The sequence below is a fragment of the Thermobia domestica genome, chromosome 3, assembly GCF_964235325.1.
Source record: "Thermobia domestica chromosome 3, izTheDome1.hap1.1, whole genome shotgun sequence".
Taxonomy (NCBI): domain Eukaryota; kingdom Metazoa; phylum Arthropoda; class Insecta; order Zygentoma; family Lepismatidae; genus Thermobia; species Thermobia domestica.
Window position 1 is genome coordinate 27,309,964 of NC_137456.1, and position 21,851 is coordinate 27,331,814.

Sequence of the window (21,851 nt, forward strand, 5' to 3'; positions counted from 1 at the left end):
GGCTGTTTCTGAGTGAATACATACTTTCTTGAAAACAAGATTAAAAATTATAGAAATATTTTCGAGACATTCGAGTCAAGTCGAGTTTTTTTACGAGCAGTGTCGTCTCGTCTCGAATTTTGCAAAGTGTGTCCCGACTCGAATTCGAGATTCGAGACGTCTCGACTCGTGCTCATCCCTAGGAACGGGAATGCGGAATACCGGAACTTCATAATGAGTAACTATATAATTACCAAACATTGCTAGTGTCATCAAATCTAGGAGGGCAGGTCACGTAGCCAGTATGGAAGAAAGTAGGAACGCTTTCAAAGTCTTAACTGGAAGACCAATCAGAAAATGACCATTAGGAAGACCTAGGCGTAGATAGAAGAACAATATTAAGATGGATCTCGCAAAAATAGAAATACAAAGTAGAAACTGGATCCAATTGGCTAAGAATAGAAGTCAGTGGAAAGATTTCGTGAACGCGACATTGAAACTTCACGTTCCATAGACCATAGAGTTAGTTAGTTCAGTGAAATTATTAGTAGAGAATTAGGGTTTAGGATTCAATATATACAAGAACTGTGTAAAATTGAGGCTTCATTACTTGTATATTTTTTGTCAAATAATATTCCTCCGATTGAACACATTCTAATGACACGTAGAAAGTTTTCGAAGCATTTTATTCCCAACAAGATTTCAACTAGCGGCCATATCCACGGAAAGAGAGCACTGCAGTCTAAAGGCTGGTTATTATTAAGACTACGCAATGACACCTGAGTCTGTAATCTATAATTTTTTTTTTTAAAGTTACAATGTCCTATCAAAATATATAGGTAAAATTTTATTTTCACATAAAGGAGGTGCTCTCATTATGTTTTATTTATTTTTAATTCACTTTTTAGGGGGGAAAATAGCAAGTAACTTAGTTATGTTACTGTTGAAATCAAAACACTTAGGTACAATTTTAAAAATTAATAACAACAATTGAAATTAATTTGTACAAAATATTAACGTTCTTTTGTAATAGATTTCCGGAAATCTAAAGTATCTATGCCTTTTTGTTTTAATAATCTCCTTTATAAGAGCGATTAGAAATATCTGGCAAATAGGAAAACTTTCTGAAGAACCATTGCTAAACATCTACTTACTAAACAGCTCAAGGAAACTTCTGAAGATTGCTGCTCTGGGCAATAAAATTTGTGCAGATATCAGTCTTCCTAAAGGGACAAGGTGAAACATGCGTAGATTTCTATTTTTTTTTCCCTTTTTTGAGATCGTGAACCTAACGAAGTATAATCATTGTACTGTGAAAAGCATTGAATTAGGCTGTAAATAGACTTGAGGATGATTTACAAAACTGGTCTGTTTTCCGAACAGTTTGCTTCTTATGCGTGGAGATCTTATCAACTGTGGCCGTCTTTATGTGTTTTCTTCAGAAATAATAATGACTACCATTTTAGCTATCGGGAACTCGTTAAATGTCAAAAAATAGAACTCAGTAATTTGAAACATCACAGTCACAAGGTACATTTGCTAATCAGATAGGCACGCAAGGTTTTGTCCGATTTATTTATTTATTTTAAGAGAATAGCTTTTAGCATCGGTAGATAGATAGTATTTTTATATTGCTTGACCATCCATACAGTTCTGTGTCTCAGCCTCATTTGATGAAGTCGGTGCTTGACTGAAGACCTGGATATTCTTTTCAAAAATAACGTGAAAAGAGTAGTTATAATAATATAAAATGCAGTATTATTTTGTGATTTTTGAACAGCTAATTTAAAGTCTTATGAGAATACAGTAAACATCAGAATATCGCCTGGCTCTTTCTCTACACATATAGAGGATCGAAAAATCGTCTTTCATTTACTCTGCATGTAGAAAGAAAGGTCTTTAGTTCCACTGTATAAATAAATACATTCTTTGTTTAGCCTCTCGTATTAGAATGAATATATTTTTGTAGTGATAAACAATATTCGACTGATCCCAATCCTATTGTTCCGTAATTGTTGTGCTCAAACCTGTTACAAATCGTTTGCTCATAGTTATGAGTTTTTCAATTTGTGCTAAATCACATAGGTCAAATTTAATTAACCCAAATTATATCTTATTTGTGTATCATCTACATCCTATAATATAAACTCTTTATATTAATTGTTGCAAAATGGATAATTGCACGCTATTTGACACGTGATTACACAAATTGACGTGTAATCAAAATCATATGACGAAAAGACAAAATTTCTTCTGAGTTCACAGTTCAAGTCTAGTTAATATTGATTTCCGTACTTATTCCTATACATTGTTCAGCGTAAGCTCTAAACTCCGATAAACAAAATATTTGTATCCTTCCGCTTGTCACAAATACGATTGGCTAGTGATGTATCACTCCCACTCCCCACGGGGAGGAGTAAATTATACACGTGCATATTGACAATACTGTTTCGTGTTGTCCAGATACTTACAGCAGCAGCAGAAAAGAAAGAAAAGAAACTCGAAAGATTTTTTAAAAAAAGTATTTGAATTTCGCTCGTAAACAATTGTTGCTTAGTGAGTAAAGGTTTGCCTTGTTGGTGTTTCACCACATCACTCGCGGAACCGAGATTCATGCCAGTCATCTTTCAGAGTTTAAAAGCAGAACACCCGTCCATAGTTGAGTTGGCGCCATAATTACTGCGCATGCTTAGTGTTTATTTCTATTGTTTCATTAGCCACACTCGATTGCAGTATTATTAGATAATCCGTATTATATTTTTGTCATTTATAATAATATAGCAGTTTTATATGAAACTTCATCGTAAAAGTAATAATGCAATCACATGAACTATTTTGCGGAGGAGTACAAGCGTCGGTAGAACAACAGCAAATCAGCGAGATTTAGTTTCACGTGGCTTTGTTTATCGCAGTTTAGAGCTTACGCCGAACAATATATAGTTTTGTTTATGTTGAAAAGTGTTTTTAATGAATCTTTTGAAAAAAAAAAAAAAAAAAAATGAAAGTTTTTGCTAGCTAAAATTTTATCCGGAAAGTAAACTAAACATTTCGAGAAATTAATTGCTAGTGAGCGAGGGTCATTTTTAAGAGACTTTTCTCAAGTGGTGTGCTTTTGAAACTGTAGTGGCACGCCATTGGCTAGAATCACATCCAATCCCGTCATGATTATTGTTTACGTTGAGAAATGAATATTCTTTATGAATCTGTAAGAACTTTTCCTTCGGCACTAAATGCGAGGTATGTCCGAAAAGTAATTACCGTTTTGAAAAAAGAAATACTAAAATAGTTTTGTACAAGCCAGATTTATTTTTCCTCTACTGACACCAGTATGGTTGAGTTGTCGGGAGCGTACTGTGTCCTATAATGGTTTATAGCAGTGCTATTCAACCTTTTTTTTTTTCTCGAGTACCCCTAGATAACGTTCACCATCCAATTGTGTACCCCTGAAGCTGTTTAAAAATTAAATTGAAATTAACTTATTAAACTTAATACACATGTTCTGTTGATTAAAAAGGGGAACAAACAGATCCAATGAAGGGACAATCAGTGTCCCGATAAAAAGGTTACTTGCAGGGGGATAAAGTACATATCCGAAAAAGTTAACATAGGAAATGGGTGAGATCCAGTTCTACTGAGGGGGATTTTCCCCTCATCTTCCCTGATAATTCCCACACTGAGGACAATGTTAAAAATTAAAAAAAAAAAAAAAACTAAAAGTAACTTCAGAACTAAACTGAGCTTGTTTTCGGGACTGCAACTACTCGATTCTTGGTCGAATCTTCGAGAAGGCGAGAATCAGAGCTGATTCTCGATTCAAGCAATTTAAGTGCTTCATTTTTATTGATGTTAACGCAGAGAAACCACTGGGAAGAAAAAAAATCTCCAACTATGATAATTCAGTGAATATTGGGAATATGCTTATTTTAGGATTATGTACCCCCAGAAACATCTTCGTGTATCTCCCAGGGGTACGCGTACCTCCAGTTGAGTAGCACTAATTTAAGTGTTTAAAACAATCGCTGGACCCATCCTCAAAACCAAACGACTTGGCAGTGCCTTCACATTCCTTACCCATTACAGCGAGGAAGGAGAGGACTTGTAAACTCAATCGTGACTGGTGACGAAACGTGGGTTCGCCATGACACCCCAGAATCGAAACAACTTTCAATGGAGTAGCGGCACACAGGTTCTCCTACAAAGCAAAAGTTCGAAACACCAACTTCACTGGCGGAATGTTTCGTTGAGGAAGGTTTGGACAAGTTGCCCACCCGCTATGACAAGTATTTGAACATTGGTGAAAATATATCGAAAAATAGTTTAAGGTATCTTTTTCATGTAAAATAAATTTGGCTTGAATAAACTTGATTTAGTGTAATTTTTTTCAGACCGGTATTTACTTTACGGACACGCCTCGCATCCCTTTGTCGATTGAGTGTAGGCAATACTCGTTCCACCCACAGATAAGATAAGATGAGATAATGAGATAAATTTGTAATTAAGTCAGTAGGCGAAACGAGATAGGCCAAACTGGCATGAACCCAATGGGAGTGCCTCAAAACACCAAAATAATAATTCTGGGCGGAAATGCCTATTCGAAAGGAAGCAAAAGACCGACATATAAGTGAAGTCGCGAATATATAACTTGAGGCGCACAATACTTCATGTAAAACGATTACGGTATTATTGACACATATTACATAACTACATAAAATACAGGAAATATGTAGGGATGCGCACAAGACGAGTCGATACAGGATTTTTCATGACAAAATTCGAGTCGAGACACGGCTCTTCCAATAGAGAAATTCGAGTCGAGACATCACTTTTACAGCACATTTTCGAGACGAGACAGCCACAAATCTTGTCTCGTGCGCATCCATAGATTTTTTTTTTTTTTTTTTTTTTTTTTTTTTTTTTTTTTAAATGCTCAGATCCGCCTCTTCAGTTTCGGCATCTGAAGACTTTAACCGAAACGGGCTATCATCATCGCATTTTATTTTTCTTTAGCCTTTTTTCATCATCCTTTATTTGCAATAATTGAAGGGAAAAAGGGAACAAGGAAAAGGGTGGGAAGGACGGAACCACAACACTCAACATCAAACAACAATGAACAACAAACAAAACAAAACATTTTAAAAAACAAAAAGAAAACGAAAAGAAAACAAAATGGACTTGAACTATCTCAACAATATTGCTAACTAACAAGAATTCAATTACTATCTAATTCCTACCAAATTTTATTATCATAATATTTAACAGAATTCGATTGCTATCTAGCTCCTACCTAAATCGTCATGTATATTATGTTCATAATTCTTTAATATTTCCAAAATCTATAATACAATTTCTATTTTCGTCTTATTGATTTTAGAGTTCATTAAAATAGCACGAAAAAATTTTCCTGTTATGCTCTGATCTCCAGTCAGATAATTTCGGTGTCTGCTTAATGCTGTTCTCTTCCTAATCTTGGTTTCTCACCTAATTGATTTTCACCTGTGTGTGTGTTCCTCTCCTGTGTCATGGTTTCCTCTGTGTGGTTAATAATCACTATGTACACATTACTTCACTAAACACTGCACACACATCACTTCACTAAACACATCACTTTTCTGTAATGCACATAAGTGTCATGCTGACAAAGTTGGTTCTCTGATTTTTTTTTTTTTTAATTATGATTAAATTATGATTTTGGCTGTATTTGTTAATGTAGCTGTATTATTCATTGATCTCGGTTCATCCTGCACATCAAAAAAACGGACCGTGAGTATCAACATGAGGCCCAGGACCCACTCGGAGCACTTAGTGCGGGCCCTGGTCAGTTGTGTCCCGCCGCCGCGTACACACGGACCGGAAGTCGCACGCTATCGTGATCGGATCGCGAAGCGGCTTCGAGATGATGCTCTATTTCCGAGTCTTCATGTCACAATTTCGTATATTATTATATATGATTGTTTCTATTACATATTAGTGTATATTTATTCCCACTCATTTTATCACCATCGCATCACACACACACTCCCAGAACATCCGGAGTTCCTTACCAGTCAAAAGACCGAGAATGCTCTAGGCACTCACACACCATCACTCAACCTCCTTCCTGGGGGCGCGGAGATCCAGCGCTTCCAGAAGTTTCCTTCGGTCCAGGAGGAAGGAATCCTCATTCATTCTATTTTCCATATTTTATGTCCATTTAGCTTGTGTTTTCTCTGTAAAATGCATCCATAGAAATATATTAAATACTGTAATAAATATAATGTTATATTATGACATGCATTTTGAAAAACGAAACACTTTTCGAAAATGCAGGGAAGTGCCAATTGCCCGCCACTGTGAGCGGCTGTTTTTTTTTTGTGGGGGGGGGGCACTAAAAGGCTCATAAAATACTCCATGTGGAGTATTGTACTGTATGAGTCAGAAACAGGGACACTATCCAAAAATAATTAAAAACGACTAGAAGATTTCGAAATGTGGGTATGTAGAAGAATGGAGAGAATTAGCTGGGTATAGCGGGAAACGAATTAGAGAGCGTTAGAAATGGTGGAGAAGAAAGAACAATTTTAGATATTATTAAGAAGAGGAAGAGAAATTGAACATTGGTTAAGAAGGAAGGGTATCATGAAGGATGTGCTAGAGGGTATGGTGGCAGGAAAAAGAGGGAGGCGCGAAGGAAGCTACAACTAACGTACAATATCAAAACAGAAAAATCGTACGTAAAGAGGAAGAGGTTAGCGGAAGACCGTGGAGCATGGACGCTTCTCAGTTGCAATAAGTGATCTGCCAGTAATGGCAGAATACCTATGATGATGATGAAGGACTGTTTGGTAACCAAAATGCATTCACTTTAGTTATTTGTAGTTTTCTAGCAGCTTTGTAGATCGAGGTTCGATACATTTTAATTCATGCCGTTCCCGTTTCCTACACTAATGGACCAACTCCAAAAATTCTGTGATCTACCCATCCGGAAATCAAACCTTGAATCACATGTGTTAATTTTTTGGCTACAAGGAAACAGTTTTCAACAAAATTACTTCAGTACTAAAGTAAGTAAGTGCTTAAAATACTAGAAACTTACCTTCCGAAACTGAAATATCGTTATTTTTAATCATATGAAATGTTGCTGCGGTCTAATGAATGCTCGTTAATCTGATTCCCCATGTATAGTTCTCTCTAGTATTATAAGAAAACTTTATATGTCGCAACATATGAAAGTTAATGGTATATAAGCGGTCTCCATATTTAAAAAAAAAAAAAAAAAAAAAAAAAAAAAAAGTGGGCTGAACCTCGTATTTAGCTAATAGCTATGTCATTTAAATTTGTTGTAACTGTATGTTCAAGTCTTAAATGAAATAAAACAAACGTGTTAATGTAATATGAGAAATATTTTTAAAAAAATATATATTAAAATGATAAAATAACAACTTAGTATTGTATGTCTTTAATGGTACTCCAGAAATTTTATTAGAAATCTGATGTCTCTTGAGTAAAATGAAAAGTAGTTTAAGTTTGTATTATGAAAAATGTGTAGTGCAACAAACTCAGTACTATTTATCTTATGGAAAATAACAGGTTTCAAAAAATGATAATAATAATAAACAAGTAGCAGTGTCACATGTACACCACGTCAAGGAGTTTGGTTTGCATGGCGTGATATTTTCTCAATTAACATTGAAACCGAAAGTAGTAGGAAATTTGTGTCACTTCCGGTTTTGGTACAGAAATTGAAATGCGTATGGAGTATATTCTTGGGCCACCCAGTTGGTAGCAGAAAACTTTTCTCGCTGTTATAGTTTTTACTAGTCAGCGATCAACGTTGAAACGGAAGTGTTTGATTTCTGTCACTGTCAGTTTGAATATAAGGTTAAGAGAGAAAATAATACCTGTGAGAACCTAAAACGATTCCAAACTATCGTTTTTTTACTCTACAGCGATCAAAGTGAAAACCAGAAATGGTTGATTTCTGCCATTTCCGGTTTCGTTAAAGAATAGAGATGAAGTGTATTCTTGGGACGCTGCTTAATCGATTGCAGAAAATAGCTTCTTGCTACTTATTACCGTTTTTGCTTTATAGTGATGAACATTAAAACCGGAAATTGTTGATTTCTACCACTTCCGGTTTGAATACCTCCATCAACGAACTCGAGTCTAGTCCTAATTTTTGATCCTCTACACCCTGGCCAAAGAAGATGTTGACCCATCAAGTAATTCTTGAGAATTTTTTGTCTCCCGGATCGGACACGCAAATACGGACACGGACAGTAGAAATTTCAGTAAACTAAACTTCTTAATAAATAAACGTAGATTGTTGCTGGGATTTAGGGACACTGTAGTCTACTGGTTAGAGCGTTGGACTCTCGCCCACGTGGTGCCGGGTTCGATTCTCGGCCGGCCCACCCAGCATCGTGAGGCAAGTCGGGGAGTCAAGCGACAACCACTCGGTCTAGAAAGCTCCTGGTACGCTTGTTAGAAACATGCGCTGACCATGTGTTCGTCGCAGGCTGGACGTAGTTCAGCCAGTCGCTGACAGATGGCGTTGAAGCGGCTCAGGCCCACAAAACGCTGTTCCGCCAAGTGCTTTGTCTTTTGTTCTGGAATTTCATAACTTAAACAAGGTTATAAGTTTGAAAATGAGTATACTTGCTCTTTAAGCATTGCGTTGGGGCGTGAAAAGATGAACTTTAAATATATATATATATAATTACCTTTTTGCATATTTCAAAAACTAATTATGCCATTTATGACCTTTGCGTTTTCTGTGTACGTTCAATGTATTAAGTATTGCAATGTTTAAGCTGAAATATTATAATGACAGTTTTTAAGGAGTTCACACACACACACACACACACACACACATATATATATATATATATATAACTAAACTAAGGGAAGAAAACTTCTGTGACTCTAATTCTTGTATACAAGAACTGATACAATAGATAAATTTTTTCCCCTTAGTTTGAAGAGAGAAAGGTTAATTTTTACCAGTGTGACTTAACGAAATTCGCCACTGTATACTGGTTTTAATTCTCTACTACTTAAGTACTATAGGTCTTTAATGTTCCTCCTCCTAAATTTGATTTCACATTGAGACATTGACTTTTTGCTGGAGCAAGGAAACATAGAACAAGTTGAAAGCTGCTTGATTTAAAAATGGGGGCACAGTGTCCCATTGGTAGAGCACTCGTCTCTTCTGCGAAGGATTCCCGGTTCGATTCCCGACCACTCGATTTTATGGTGGACAGCATCTTATGTGTGGATTTTCTCTCTGTTTTCCCGTTTACCCCTGCATCTCATTCCAGTAACTCTCATAATGTAATAAATAATCGATTTCCTTTAGCTTCAAGGCCATAGTATGAGATTTGAAACTAAAAATTTAATTTCGTTTCATTTTCGATTTAAAAGTAAAGCTCCTTTGTAGCCAAGCAGTTAGCGTACGGGTCTTTGGCATGGGAGACCCAGGTTTGATTCTCGGCGGGAGTTCATCTGGTTCGGATTCCACGTTAATCAGTAGGTCCACGTCTCATATAGGCTCGCTGCTGAAAGGAATGCTAAACTCAAAATCAAATCAAATCAAAATTGAATTAAAAGTAACGAACATTGAACTTGAGAGCCAGAAACATAGGCGATTTAGAACCTGATGAACTTATCATTACATGTGGAAGATCTCTTGTCAGTCAGAATCTTCCATTTGTTCTAAAGGTATGGAAATTTCATACGTGCTTGATCCATCCCTTTGGAGGAGATGGGTACCTTGGTGGTTTAGTAATAGAGTACCCACCTTTGGTGCGATAGGTCTCTGGTTTAATCCCAGACCATATAAGTTTGTGGTGGACAACATCGTGTCCGTGAGTTTTCTCGGGTTTTTCATTCCATCAAGTCTTCCATGATCATTCACCTTCATCACTCATGCTTCTCTTTAAACTTGTAGGGCATAATTGTGTGATGTAACACTAGACATTTCATTTAACTTTTGAACTTCAAACTAGAAAGCAACCAATAGCGATGGTTGATAGCCGATGAGCTGATCACAATATTAAGTTACATCTAGCAATCCCTCTTGGTATTCAGATCTTTTGTTACTTTTTAACTATATGAAGTTGTACTAATGACCTCAGAATTAATATTGATATTGATTTCAACGTAAAAGTAACCTGACATTATTACTGTGCATTTCTGAAATTACGTTGCTGCGTGTCTAGTTGTATAATGACTTAGTGCATTTGCACACGGCGATGATTATATCGGTGTATATGCCGATAATGTGAAATCGACTTCAATGTACTCAAACCGTAGCTTCCAGATGCTGTCGGCCAAGCCCCCGATATTGCCGGCGATATCGCCAACACCGGTTTCTGTCGGGGGCAATGTTTTCTTATGATTGGAGCTTATTATTACTATTATTTTACAGTCTCTGTTTTGGAGTAGCTAATTCCTTGTATTAAATAAAGTATAAAATGTGGGAAATCTAAAGAGTACTGGTTTCCCTCTAAATAGCTATTATTAAATAGAATATAGGAAATTTAGAATTTTAGATAACCAATTTCCCTGGATTATTTTCTACTCACTTTTATTTTTGTTTTCTCTCTTTCTCTCTCTCTCTCTCTCTCTCTCTCTCTCTCTCTGATTACATGTTTTTAAATCTACTAACTAACTAACTAACTCTATGGCCTATGGAACCCGGAGGTTCAGTGCCGCGTTCACAGAAGCTCTCCACTGACTTCTATCCTTAGCTAATTGGATCCAGTTTCTACTTTGTATTCCTATCTCTGCGAGATCCATCTTAATATTATCCTCCCATCTGCGCCTAGGTCTTCCTAATGGTCGTTTTCCTATGGGTCTACCAGTCAAGACTTTGAAAGCGTTTCTACTTTCTTCCATTCTAGCTACATGACCTGCCCACCTAAGCCTCCTAGACTTGACGACCCTAACAATGTTGGGTAAACCGTATAAACTATGTAGTTTCTCGTTATGAAGCTTCCGCCATTCCCCATTCTCGTTTCTCTTGGGTCCGAATATTCTTCTCAGGATCCTGTTCTCAAATACTTTCAGTCTATGTTCTTCCCTCAGAGTAAGCGACCATTTAAAATCTACTAATGCATTATTATTTTAAATCTACTAATGCATTTAAATTTTATTGCATTCTGGAAATTAATTTAAGCGTAATTTTCAAAGTTTGATACATTGTGAACATAAGCATAAGCATATTGAAAAAAATCCTGATTATGTTTACTTTTATTTTCATCAGAATTGTGTGCAGATCACTTTCCCCGGTCCCGCTCAGTAAGCACTGATTGAATAGAATATTTGTTGACAAGTTAAAGTAGAATTATTATTATTTTGAAACGAAACCAGGGTCTTTGCAAAGCTCCAAGGACAAGTGATTCATTTGGCATTTTCTTGATTCTAATCTCAACAACAGGGATGTGACTCCATGCTTCACTTGTTGCAGATCTTTGCTCTCACTTCCAAACCCATCCCCCCCTTCCCATTTTTAAAATAATTTGTAGAATGGAAATTGAAAACAAAGACCAAAGCTATGTATCCAAGTTTTCCCTCTTTCCTTTGTACCGGCATCGACCCCCTGATAGAGTTCTGCAGTTTAGCCACAGTGACTGGATGAGAAGGTTGTGTATTATTACATTCTTACCTTTCTAGTTTTGCTTAGAATGTTAGAGATGGCAAGAATTTTTCCATACGATATTTTAACCCTTATTGAACTTGTGGAATGTAGACCTTGCATATGGGATAAGATAACAGACTCTTTCAAGGGCAGAATTGAAAAGCAAAAAGCATGGTGAGAAATTTATGCAAGCCTTGCCGAGGATTTTGAGTTCATGGACAGAAAGAAACTAGAAATGACAGGTATGTATGGAGCAATGTAAAACAAAATTACTACTAATTCGAATCGTATCACTTGATCTACTATGACATTGGAAACCTATTTTATTTGCATGGAAAACAAAATTTTATACATACATACAATATGTAACACTGTTTCAACAAAGATTAAAATTAATATAGTTTGCAATGTACCACAGCATCAATTCTCATCGAAACGAAAATAATATTATTACGAAATATATTTAAAATGGCACTGTTAAAAATCTAAACATGTTTAAACATAGGCCTATTTTTTCTAAATTTTGTACCGTCCTCCACACCTCTTGAGAATAGTTTTTGTAGTCCTTGTTTTAAAAAATAATTTCCCGATTATATTACTTTTATTTGTTTTCACATATGGAGAAAATTTTTAGAAACACATGCAGAATATATTATCTGTCGATTACTTTGCTCATCACCGGCAACGATATTGTCGGCGACTTGTGCAAAGTACGGCGACACCGACATTATCGGGGCTTCCGCCGATTTTGTCGGTATCGTGTGCAAACACACTTACGGTTTCTGTGCATTGGACTGCATTGGGTGGATAGATAATTATTTGGAAAAACCAAGTGATGGCAATATGGTGTTTATAAGGACAGATGGGGAGCAACCTAAAAGAAGCGAATTCCAGTAAAGAAAACAAGAGCGACAATGATGAGACTAATGCAGTGCTGACCACACATTCGCCACTTTCAGATCACCGGCTTCGTGCCAGAAAAAAAAAGAAAAAGAAAAAAGTTGCTTTTTATTTTCATGGAGCATGAGTGTTGTTTCTCGTAGTTCCATTACCCATTCTCCAAGATAAACAAATAGCGTTATTGCGAAAGACATGCTGCATCGAGCTACGAAAATAGGTCGTCACGACATTCAGCATAAAGAGTTGATACAAAACATTGCGAAAAGTGCTTCAGTGAGGAAAGGAGAACTGCAACGACCTGATCTGGAGAAATTTTCGGCGAGTTACCACATTGCTTCGGAGGGTGGAAGCGCGCGCTTTTTCCTGTGCACCGAGAAAGGACATTTGAGTGTATTGTCTGCGTGTATCTTCTTCGTTCCATGCAACTCCACGTGTTCATATGTCTATCGCGTCACTTGTGATACGAGACGCACGTGCATATAGTGAATTACAGCTGTTGTTGTGTTGTGTTTTGGATGATAGGAGAGAAGAAAAAGAAACCACGAGAGATTGTTTTATATGGTCTGGTATTCCGGGGAGCGAATAGGTGTAGGAGCATCTGCCAGTGACGTTGAGGCTGAAGGATCGTATTTGTTCTGTGGAAACAGGCACCGACGATGAAGCAGAGAAGTTTCTGGCCTGTGAGTCAACAGCACGCCAGCGCAGAAATTTTTCGTGAAGTCGCTCATCTCTGTCCCTCTCGTTGCGGTCTATAAAAGCCATTTAGTCACACATTATTACGCCTATTTAGTGGGTGTTACTGCGCTCGTTTATGTGCAATAACACACGCTTGTAGTTTTTTTTTCTTCCGTTTAAATTTTTCGTATATATACATTGTTGACTTGTGAAATTCATTGGTCAACAACATTGACAAAAGTGTGAAGCCACAGTGTTATTTTTTTTTTCAGACAAACAAGTTGTCTTTTTGGAAAGGGAATTGTAGAGCATGAGAGTTCTGTATTCGGGTCAGGGAATGTCGTTATCATAACACAGTGTTCGCGTGCGATGTTGTTTGCGAGCCAGGTAAGGAAGGATTGATTATAAATGACTCTTATTAATTGTTTTGTCAGGTGGTTTGTTTTTTTGGTTACCTCTCATCGTAGGCGCCATACTGACTGCACTGTGAATGCACTTTGAACAACCTAAGAGAAGTGGAACCTTGGGTGGGGTCGGCGTCTCCCTCGAAGGGAGCATCGAACCAGAAAGAGAAACAACATGATAGTGAGCGTGACTGCTCATGGCGAGACTTGCACGATTGCACGAAGTTGTAGTTTCAGTTAGGTTACTCGTAGCCCGAAAACTCGCAAGTGTGTAAGTTGTGCAGAAATCATCTTCGTTCGTTTGGACAGTGAAGAAAGAAGAGTTTGTAGCGTTAAATTCTGTTTTGTTTGTGTGTGTGGAGAAATGAGAAAAAGAACTATATAATTGTAAAAACTTGTACTGCTGTTGGTGACGCTTGAATGTAAACAAAACATTGACCACGTGGTATACGGAGTAAAAGCAGGAGTATTTCCCCTTCCCCCTTCCAACAAGAAGAACAGTTTGTGTACGGTGAAAGGTGAAGGCAACAGTAAACGCTGACCATGGAAAGAGACGGAGGAGTTTTTGCAGTGTTGTCTCGATTTCTGAAGATTGGAAAGCGCGTCAAGGCGAAGAGAAAGGTAAGACAATGTATTTTCCTTGTTCTAAACTCCTGGATTTATATTGTATCTCAGTTCTCAATATTAATGTAAATAATTGAATATCCTCATTTCCTAGTTTTTCTGATTGCTTAAGATAGTTGTTACTGTAATGCTCATCATCATAATTTTGTTTCTTGTGCTTTGTGGTCCATATAGTACAAAAGGGGAATAAACTGATAGAATCAGTGATGGTTTCACAGGGTGCCCAGGAAGAAATTCCTGTCGGGGCGTATCTCCGATTGTGTGTATTGTAAGTTAGCAATATTTTCGCAGTACTACGTTCAACCTCTGTGCTGAAAGTCCCTCCTGCGAAAAACCTCTGAAATCACCACTGAACAGATATTTCGATTGGAGCCATTTTGATGTTTAGTTCTGTGCGTCCAATGATTCTATCATGCAAATGAAAGAGAATTTCTAATTTTACGCCGGGGGCCGCGGTGGCTCAGTGGTAGAGCGTTCACCTCGTGCTAGGGGTCCCGGGTTCGATCCCAGCCCCCGCCAAGTGAACTTTGTAGTGGACAAATACCGTGTGCGTGGGTTTTCTCGGGGTTCTCCCGTTTCCTCCCACTTTCTTCATTCCACCATTTCATTCATTGCTCATCATCACCGTCTCCTTTAGCCTAACCGGCATAACAGTGGGACATAAAACTCAAAGATTTCATTTCATTTTTTCTAATTTTACGCCCCACGATTATGCCCTTCAGACGAATGGTTAATGAAAGAATTGGTGGAATGCAAATTTCTGAAGATAACCTACGGACACATGTTCACCACAAACCCGCCCGATCGGGGCTTGATCAAAAGACCCCTCACACTAGAGGTGAGCATTCTCCGCTGAGCTACCATACCTGTCAATAATGTGAGAAAGTTTAGCAGAGTTCATGCTTCTCTTTGTGCAGCTGGGCAAGTAAGAGAAGCTGTAAGCCAATAGGTCAGCGTTTCCCAACCGGTGTGCCATGACTGGGCACCACCGCTGGTGTGCCGCGAGGAAATCGAAACAAAATTAGTTTGGGTTGTCTAACTTTAAGGTTTTTTATATACTCTTTACTTTCTGAACTTCCAAAACGTGAGAGATCCCAAGTTCCCTCCCTCGAATCAAAAATCGAAAGAAAAAAAGCTTCGTACGCAATTTAGATCTGGTGAAAATCTATCTGTGTTCAACATTCAGTGGCTCTAGGTGACGTCTTTCTATACGAAACCTGATGACAGACAGACGGATACAAGCATTTTTTTTATAGCTGGGTACAGATTTAATTGCTCTAAGTGGCTCCTTTTTATGCAAAAACTTGATAACAGACATTTTTTAAGCTTTGTATCAAACATGGTTGCTCTACGTGGTTTCTTTCTATGCGAAAACCTGATTGACAGACAGACGGATGTATGTTTTTTTTAGCTGTGTAGAAATTTGATTGCTCTAGGTGGCTCCTTTCTATGCGAAAATCTGATGATAGACAGACAGGCACACGTGCTTCCTTGAATATACTAGATATTTCAACACCAATTATAAGAGCTCTTCTAAATTGAGAGTACCACAGACAAAACTTCCTCACTGTTATTTTTGAGTTTCGTGTTCGAGTAGTATTATTCATTCTATCATCAGTTGTAATACTGTTAAAGTTTTTATATTCAGATGTATTCAAGTAGTCAAGTCGGCGAATAACAAATATTTAAAAAATCATTCGAACAATGTTTATTGTAGTAACCCATATTTACTTCAATATAACAGTAAGACGGTTCGTGTTAAAGCAGTTTGTGTAAAGCAAGAACAAGATTAATTATTATTGCAAAACTACAAGCACAATTTAAGTTTCGTATTTCATCTCCACTTTTACCAATTATATTAGTTCGCAAAAAAGGGATTTCAGACGCCAGTATTTTTGACGCCGTCTGCCTTTTATGTGCACGCGATATCTGAAATACGTTGAACTTTTTTTTTTTTTTTTTTTTTTAATGCGTAATTGGAGATTGCACGTAGTTCATACAAGAGGGATCGCGAAACGCAATTTGGTCTCCCTGTTTGTCTAGTGGCTAGTGCGCGTCTTTAATACACATGGTTCCGGGTTCTATTCCTGGTAGAACATTGAACGCATTACAGTGATTTGGTTTGCACCGTAAACTGTAGATCCATGTCTCGTATAGCATCAGTGATGAAAAGGGAAAAGATTTCCTTTTATAAAAAACTATGAGAAGGAATAATCGATATTACTCTGAGGCGTATTTACAAATCCCTATAATGCTTGAGATTTTCCCATCTAAGCTACACCTTTTTCCATTGCATATGTAATACATACTAGAATAAAAAAACTGGTTTATTGCAAATTTCGATTTACCCAGCGTCTTCGAAACAAAATTCAAAATATGACATTGATATTACTGTTTTAAAACAATGAAGTTGACGAAAAGTTTTGTTACATGGATGGTCCATAAAATAAATATCACATTTATTTATTGTTATTTGGTTCTTCGTGTTTAAAAAAAAATAAATAAAAATATGAATAAATTTATAAGGAGTACGATAAATATCTTATTATGATGCAAAAACACCTAAGCTAGCATATATTTATCATGATATTAAAAAGTGCGCTAAAAAGAGAAAAAGCACTCGGAATGAACATCAAAGCTTTCAAAGTAGCCTAATGCTTCCTTACAGTAATTCAAATTAGAGTAATCAGTCACAAAACTTTTTTTTGCAACTTCTTACATATAGAACTTATATGGTTATCTACATATTAATTCCAAGTGCCTGATCTATTAAATTTAATACTGGACGAATTATGTGCAAGAGAGTTAAATTTATCAAAATTACTTTATATTATTAAATCAGGTTACTAATTCTTGCAAGGACATTTCATTTTAAAACCAAACGGGTGTTTCTTTGTCTTTTGCATGTATACCGCTGCAAAGCCTGAATTAAAAATTCTTCACTTGGAATATCATCATCTTTGCCATGTAATGATCCAGTGATGAGTCTCCCAGTCGATTTCTTAGTCGTGTCACTAATCTATTAATTGTGGCTGAAAGACCTTTCAGCGACAGCTGTTGACACAAGCACACTTAATATTTGTGTTATGAAATATCAATTTTTTCACGTTGTAACTGAAATGAGCTGGTTTCACTATTACTTTATATAGATTTCTTGAATCGTGAACACTATAATGTAAATGCTGTAAGAAACAATGATATTCCTTGTATGTAATCCACTAAGACTTAAAGTTTATCCTTTCAAGATTTGACTCACCTCGAATGATATCGCTCACCCTGAGCTATATTATGAAGAAAAGTAACTTTTTTTCTAGAAATTTTGTTACAGAGATGATGTTTAAAATTTAGTATGTGGATACTCACCAACAGTTCCCTTTTTTTTTCTCACCACCAATGTGTTGTGCTAGAAATTAGAAATTGCAAGAGTGTCATCTTGTTTCACCCAAGCATGTAATAAAGAATATGAATTGTTTAATGCAATCTCCGAAATCTCACAATGACACATCTTCGTGATTTATTAGACGCTTCCTCAAAACCCCACAGGTTGAGCTATAGGGGTATTTACATTTTTAAAGTCGTATAATAAAATCTTTGTAAAAGTTCAAAAACAGACTTCGTTCCTGGCTTTTGTTTCAGCATGAAATGTCTATCAAATAAACGTGCAAATATTGTTATTGTCTATTGTAAAGAAAAAACAACTGGCCAAGGCGACAGCGATCTGAAGAAGAAAAATAGAACTATATAGTGTATGGCTAATGACTAAATCAATATTACTGACCTGGTTTGTATGTCGACGTAATTATATGGCCCTGCATTCAAAATCGAACTCTTTTTTTTTTTTTTTTTAATTTTTTGTATAATTAGTTATTTAACACAGTCAGCATTTTGTAATCAGCAGAATACCCTCAGGATATATCATTTATTCACATTGCAATATTCAGGTTTAGTTTATAGTATGAACTGTTATAAATAAGAAGTATTTGTAAAGTAGATGTATTTCTTTTCACCACACTGTACAGTTTTAATCTCAATGTACGGGTCGGGGGCCGCGGTAGCTCAGTAGTAGAGCGTTTACCTCTAATGCATGGGGTCCTTGGTTCGATTCTAGCATTCATGGGTTTCTCGGGGTTTTCCCACTTTCTTCCACCATTTCATTCATTTCTCATTATCATCGTCTCCTTTAGCCTAGCTGGCATAATCGTGGGACGTAGATTTCATTTTTCCAATCCACGGAACGATAGTGGCGCACCCACAGAAGAGTTCACCGAGTCCGGACCCCCTCCCAAGAAAAAGCAACTTCCTAACTCAATATACCTTTGTACACTTTCTCAATAAAAATAGTGTAACAGGGGAAATGATTGATATAGCACGAAAATTTGATCTTACACTTCATCTGTACTCTTAAAAAATTACCTATTTCTATCATTTTTTTCTGAAAATATAAGAGGAAGTATTTTACTTTTTTTTTTTTTTTTTTTTTTTTTTTTTTTTTTTTTGTTTTCGGGTGCGGGAATATACCGGTTTAACCCCATAACATACTGATTATTTCTGAAAGAGCGTTTCAATTTTCATCTTTTTTTTTTTTTTTTTTTTTTTTTTTTTTTTTTTTTTTTAGAAATTCTGACAATCACTGAGGGACAAATCTAATGGCAACAATAAAATTATTTTTAATGAAGGCAACTATGATATACGTAGCCGTAAATAAAACCTCGAATATACTCGTCAGAAACGTGGGCAAACGATCATTTTCGAGCTTTTAATCTTTATACAGTTCAACAGTGGTGTTGCCCGAATATACTCGCGTTTTTATATTAAGGGGTTAATACTATTTAGACGAGGTGGCTTATATTATTGGACTCCCCTAAAGTTTTACCCCCCCCCAAAAAAAAAATCTGGGTGTACACCTGCAGAGCGACGAGTATGCTTGTTTGTCATCTACAAAAAGTTTCAGCATAACATTTCATATGCAATCTTTGCAAATTCTTAAATTAAAATGACCCCATTCTTCCCTTTTTTAACTTTTTTTTTTTTTTTTTTTTTGGTAATATGTAAAGAAAAATGTGGAGAACTGTTAAACATTTGAATGTTTCATATGTTTCTCCTCGTGCTTCTCCCTTCCCACTACAAATGTTTTGTTTGTTAGTAAATCATGTACTTTGCACGTGAGAAAGAGAGAACCTCAGTGTTGTTGTTGTTGTTGTTGTTTAGCTTGTCACGAACAATGACATGTTTACTTCCTGGTTTTGTTGGTGACTTTTTAAAGAATGTTGCAATATATTATTTTTCCTACAGTGGAAACCTTTTCATTCCATTGGAGTGTTAATAATAAGGAGGCACAGCTAACCCACTAAAAAGTATATGTACTTAGAAATCTTCTGAAAATAGATCCATAAATGGAAGGATACTGAATGACCAATATGTATTTATTTCTAGTGACGTTACAAAGCAGTTTAGCAACTTTATTGCGCATTTGAGGAGTTCTTATGACGTTTGCGGTGCTCCAATAAAACGCTCTCTTGAAAGGAGAAAGTTTGGAGGATTGAAGAGATTTTTTGTTGCCTCTTTTATTTTTAAAAAAATCAAGATACTTATTCGATGTATGTCTCGTTTATACTTTGCTCAGTTGTAATCCTATGGCAGTCAGTCGTTTATGCAATGTTTTGTATCTGGGTGAGTGTAAGCCTTTGCAACAATAAGTAGTTTGTCATGCCAGATATACCCGGGAATGAGCGCCATGTAATTATATACTTTTATGTACAGGGTGTTTCAAAACAACACCGACAACGTTTGAGAGATGATTCCTGACACCAAGATAAGACAAAAAGTATAGACCAACCTGGGTGCAGAATTCCGTCATTTCAGTGTTGTAGGCTGCCGAAAATATGAAAAAAATGAACTTTAAAATACCATAGCTCCAATACTATGGGACCTACCGTAATCGGGTCAAGACTTCACTTAGAAACTGGTATGTGTCATATCCAAATATCCATGTTTCAGAATCCTCCGGTACTCACGCAACAATCTCTATACAGGGAGTTTGGCTGCGGGCATATAATTTGAAGTACTCACCAATTCCCTCTATAAAAATTTTCGCGTGATTACCTTAGGATTCTGAAACATGTATTTTCGGATAGCACACATGTTAGTTCCTAAATGAAGTCTTAACCCAATTACGGTAGTTCCTATAGTATTGGAGATATGGACCTATTTAACCTCTTCTTCTTCTTCTTCTTTTTTTTAATGTTTTCGGCAGCCTATAACTCCGAAATGATGGATTTTCGCACCCAGGTTGGTCTATACTTTTTTGTCTTGTCTTGTTGCCAGGAATCATCTCCCAAACGTTGTCGGTGTTGTTTTGAAGCACCCTGCATATTACTCTGACATAAGTGAATGACTACTCTAGAAATTCAATTAAATTTAAACTTTCAGTGTTATGTCATGTAGACTAAGAGGAATAATTGATTAAAGTAAATGATTGTGAAAGATGAGGAAGTGGGAGAGTCCCTTGAGAAAAGAAACACAATGTCATCCACTGACCTAGGATCGAACCAAGAACCCCATCACACCAGAGGTTAGGAATTCCTCACTGAACTATTGTGCCTTCCCCCCCCCCTTCCGTTGTCCCAGAAAACAGACTAGAGATGCTGTTTTAACAGGAAATAGGCATAGTTTGTAGTGCTCGTTGAAAGTCTTTGGAGAGACCAAAAAGCTAATATAAATTTTGGGAAGCAAGAGTCCAAAACGTGGCTATAGAGTGAACAGTAACTTCGGTCGAACAGGAAAACAATTGTGGCCGATCAGGAGTAATAGAAGGTAAATTGGCAATATTGAAAGTAATTAAACAAGGGAAAAAAACTGGTTGCAGTATTTGTAAGAATGAATTTTACTTTAAGAGGTGTGATAAAAAATGTTTGGAAGGAAAAGAAAGGAGAGGAGAAAAACACAGTTGATACATAGTATTATAATTCATATATCAAGATGAAGAGATTAGCTGAGAACTGTAGCGCACAAAATAATTTTATTTTGCGACAAGTGAGGGCTGAATACCTATGATGATAGGAGTAAAATATCAGAAAATAAGTTTTTAGTATCTACGGCGTTGAACCTTCAATTTGTATAGAGCCACAAATTTATTCAAAGCTCTTCTTCAAATATAATTGAAGAAGACTGTGGTAGCATTCCATTTCCCATTGCTTTTATTAGATTCAGTGATCTTATTAGGTTACTCTTCTGATTGTTTATTCATTCCGGTCAGATCTTGCAACTTACATTTTATGCATGTCATATACTAATTATAGCTCTTGAGATTTTGTACACGTACCCGATAAATATTCAATATTTTTCAGATCAATTTTCGTTGTAGCTGATCGTTTTACTGTAAAAATAATAAAATTAATTATTTTAAAAAATATATGGAGCGTCTGCTGCTTATACATACAACCTAACCCTCACTAGTAGTTTAGTTGGTTGCATGTGACTAGGCGTCCATTTGACTTCATCTCAACAAGTTTGAGAATTTTAATTTTCGTAATAAAAGGAAAGAAGACTATTTACTTCTACGTTGCAATTAAAAATATTGAATAAAAGACTGAAAAGTAATAAATAAATAACCGTAAAAGTAAAACCTTTAAAAAAGAATTCTTTTATAAATT

The 21,851-nt window shown here is 36.4% G+C and overlaps 1 protein-coding gene across 7 annotated transcripts in view; it reads left to right on the plus strand.

The window, feature by feature from the left end:
• Positions 1 to 21,851, plus strand: part of LOC145680250 (3-phosphoinositide-dependent protein kinase 1-like) — a 209,431-nt gene that overhangs the window by 40,388 nt on the left and 147,192 nt on the right. For 2 of the 7 annotated variants that reach the window (XM_081750585.1, XM_081750587.1), the window contains exon 1: positions 12,771 to 14,196. The exons of 3 other annotated variants lie outside the window; for them this stretch is intronic. In XM_081750585.1, the coding sequence (XP_081606711.1) occupies positions 14,119 to 14,196 (78 nt within the window). In that variant the 5' untranslated portion in view covers positions 12,771 to 14,118. Of the gene's footprint in view, positions 1 to 12,769; positions 14,197 to 21,851 lie in introns of those variants that run through there. 2 more of the 7 variants (XM_081750584.1, XM_081750588.1) reach the window with 2 other exon arrangements.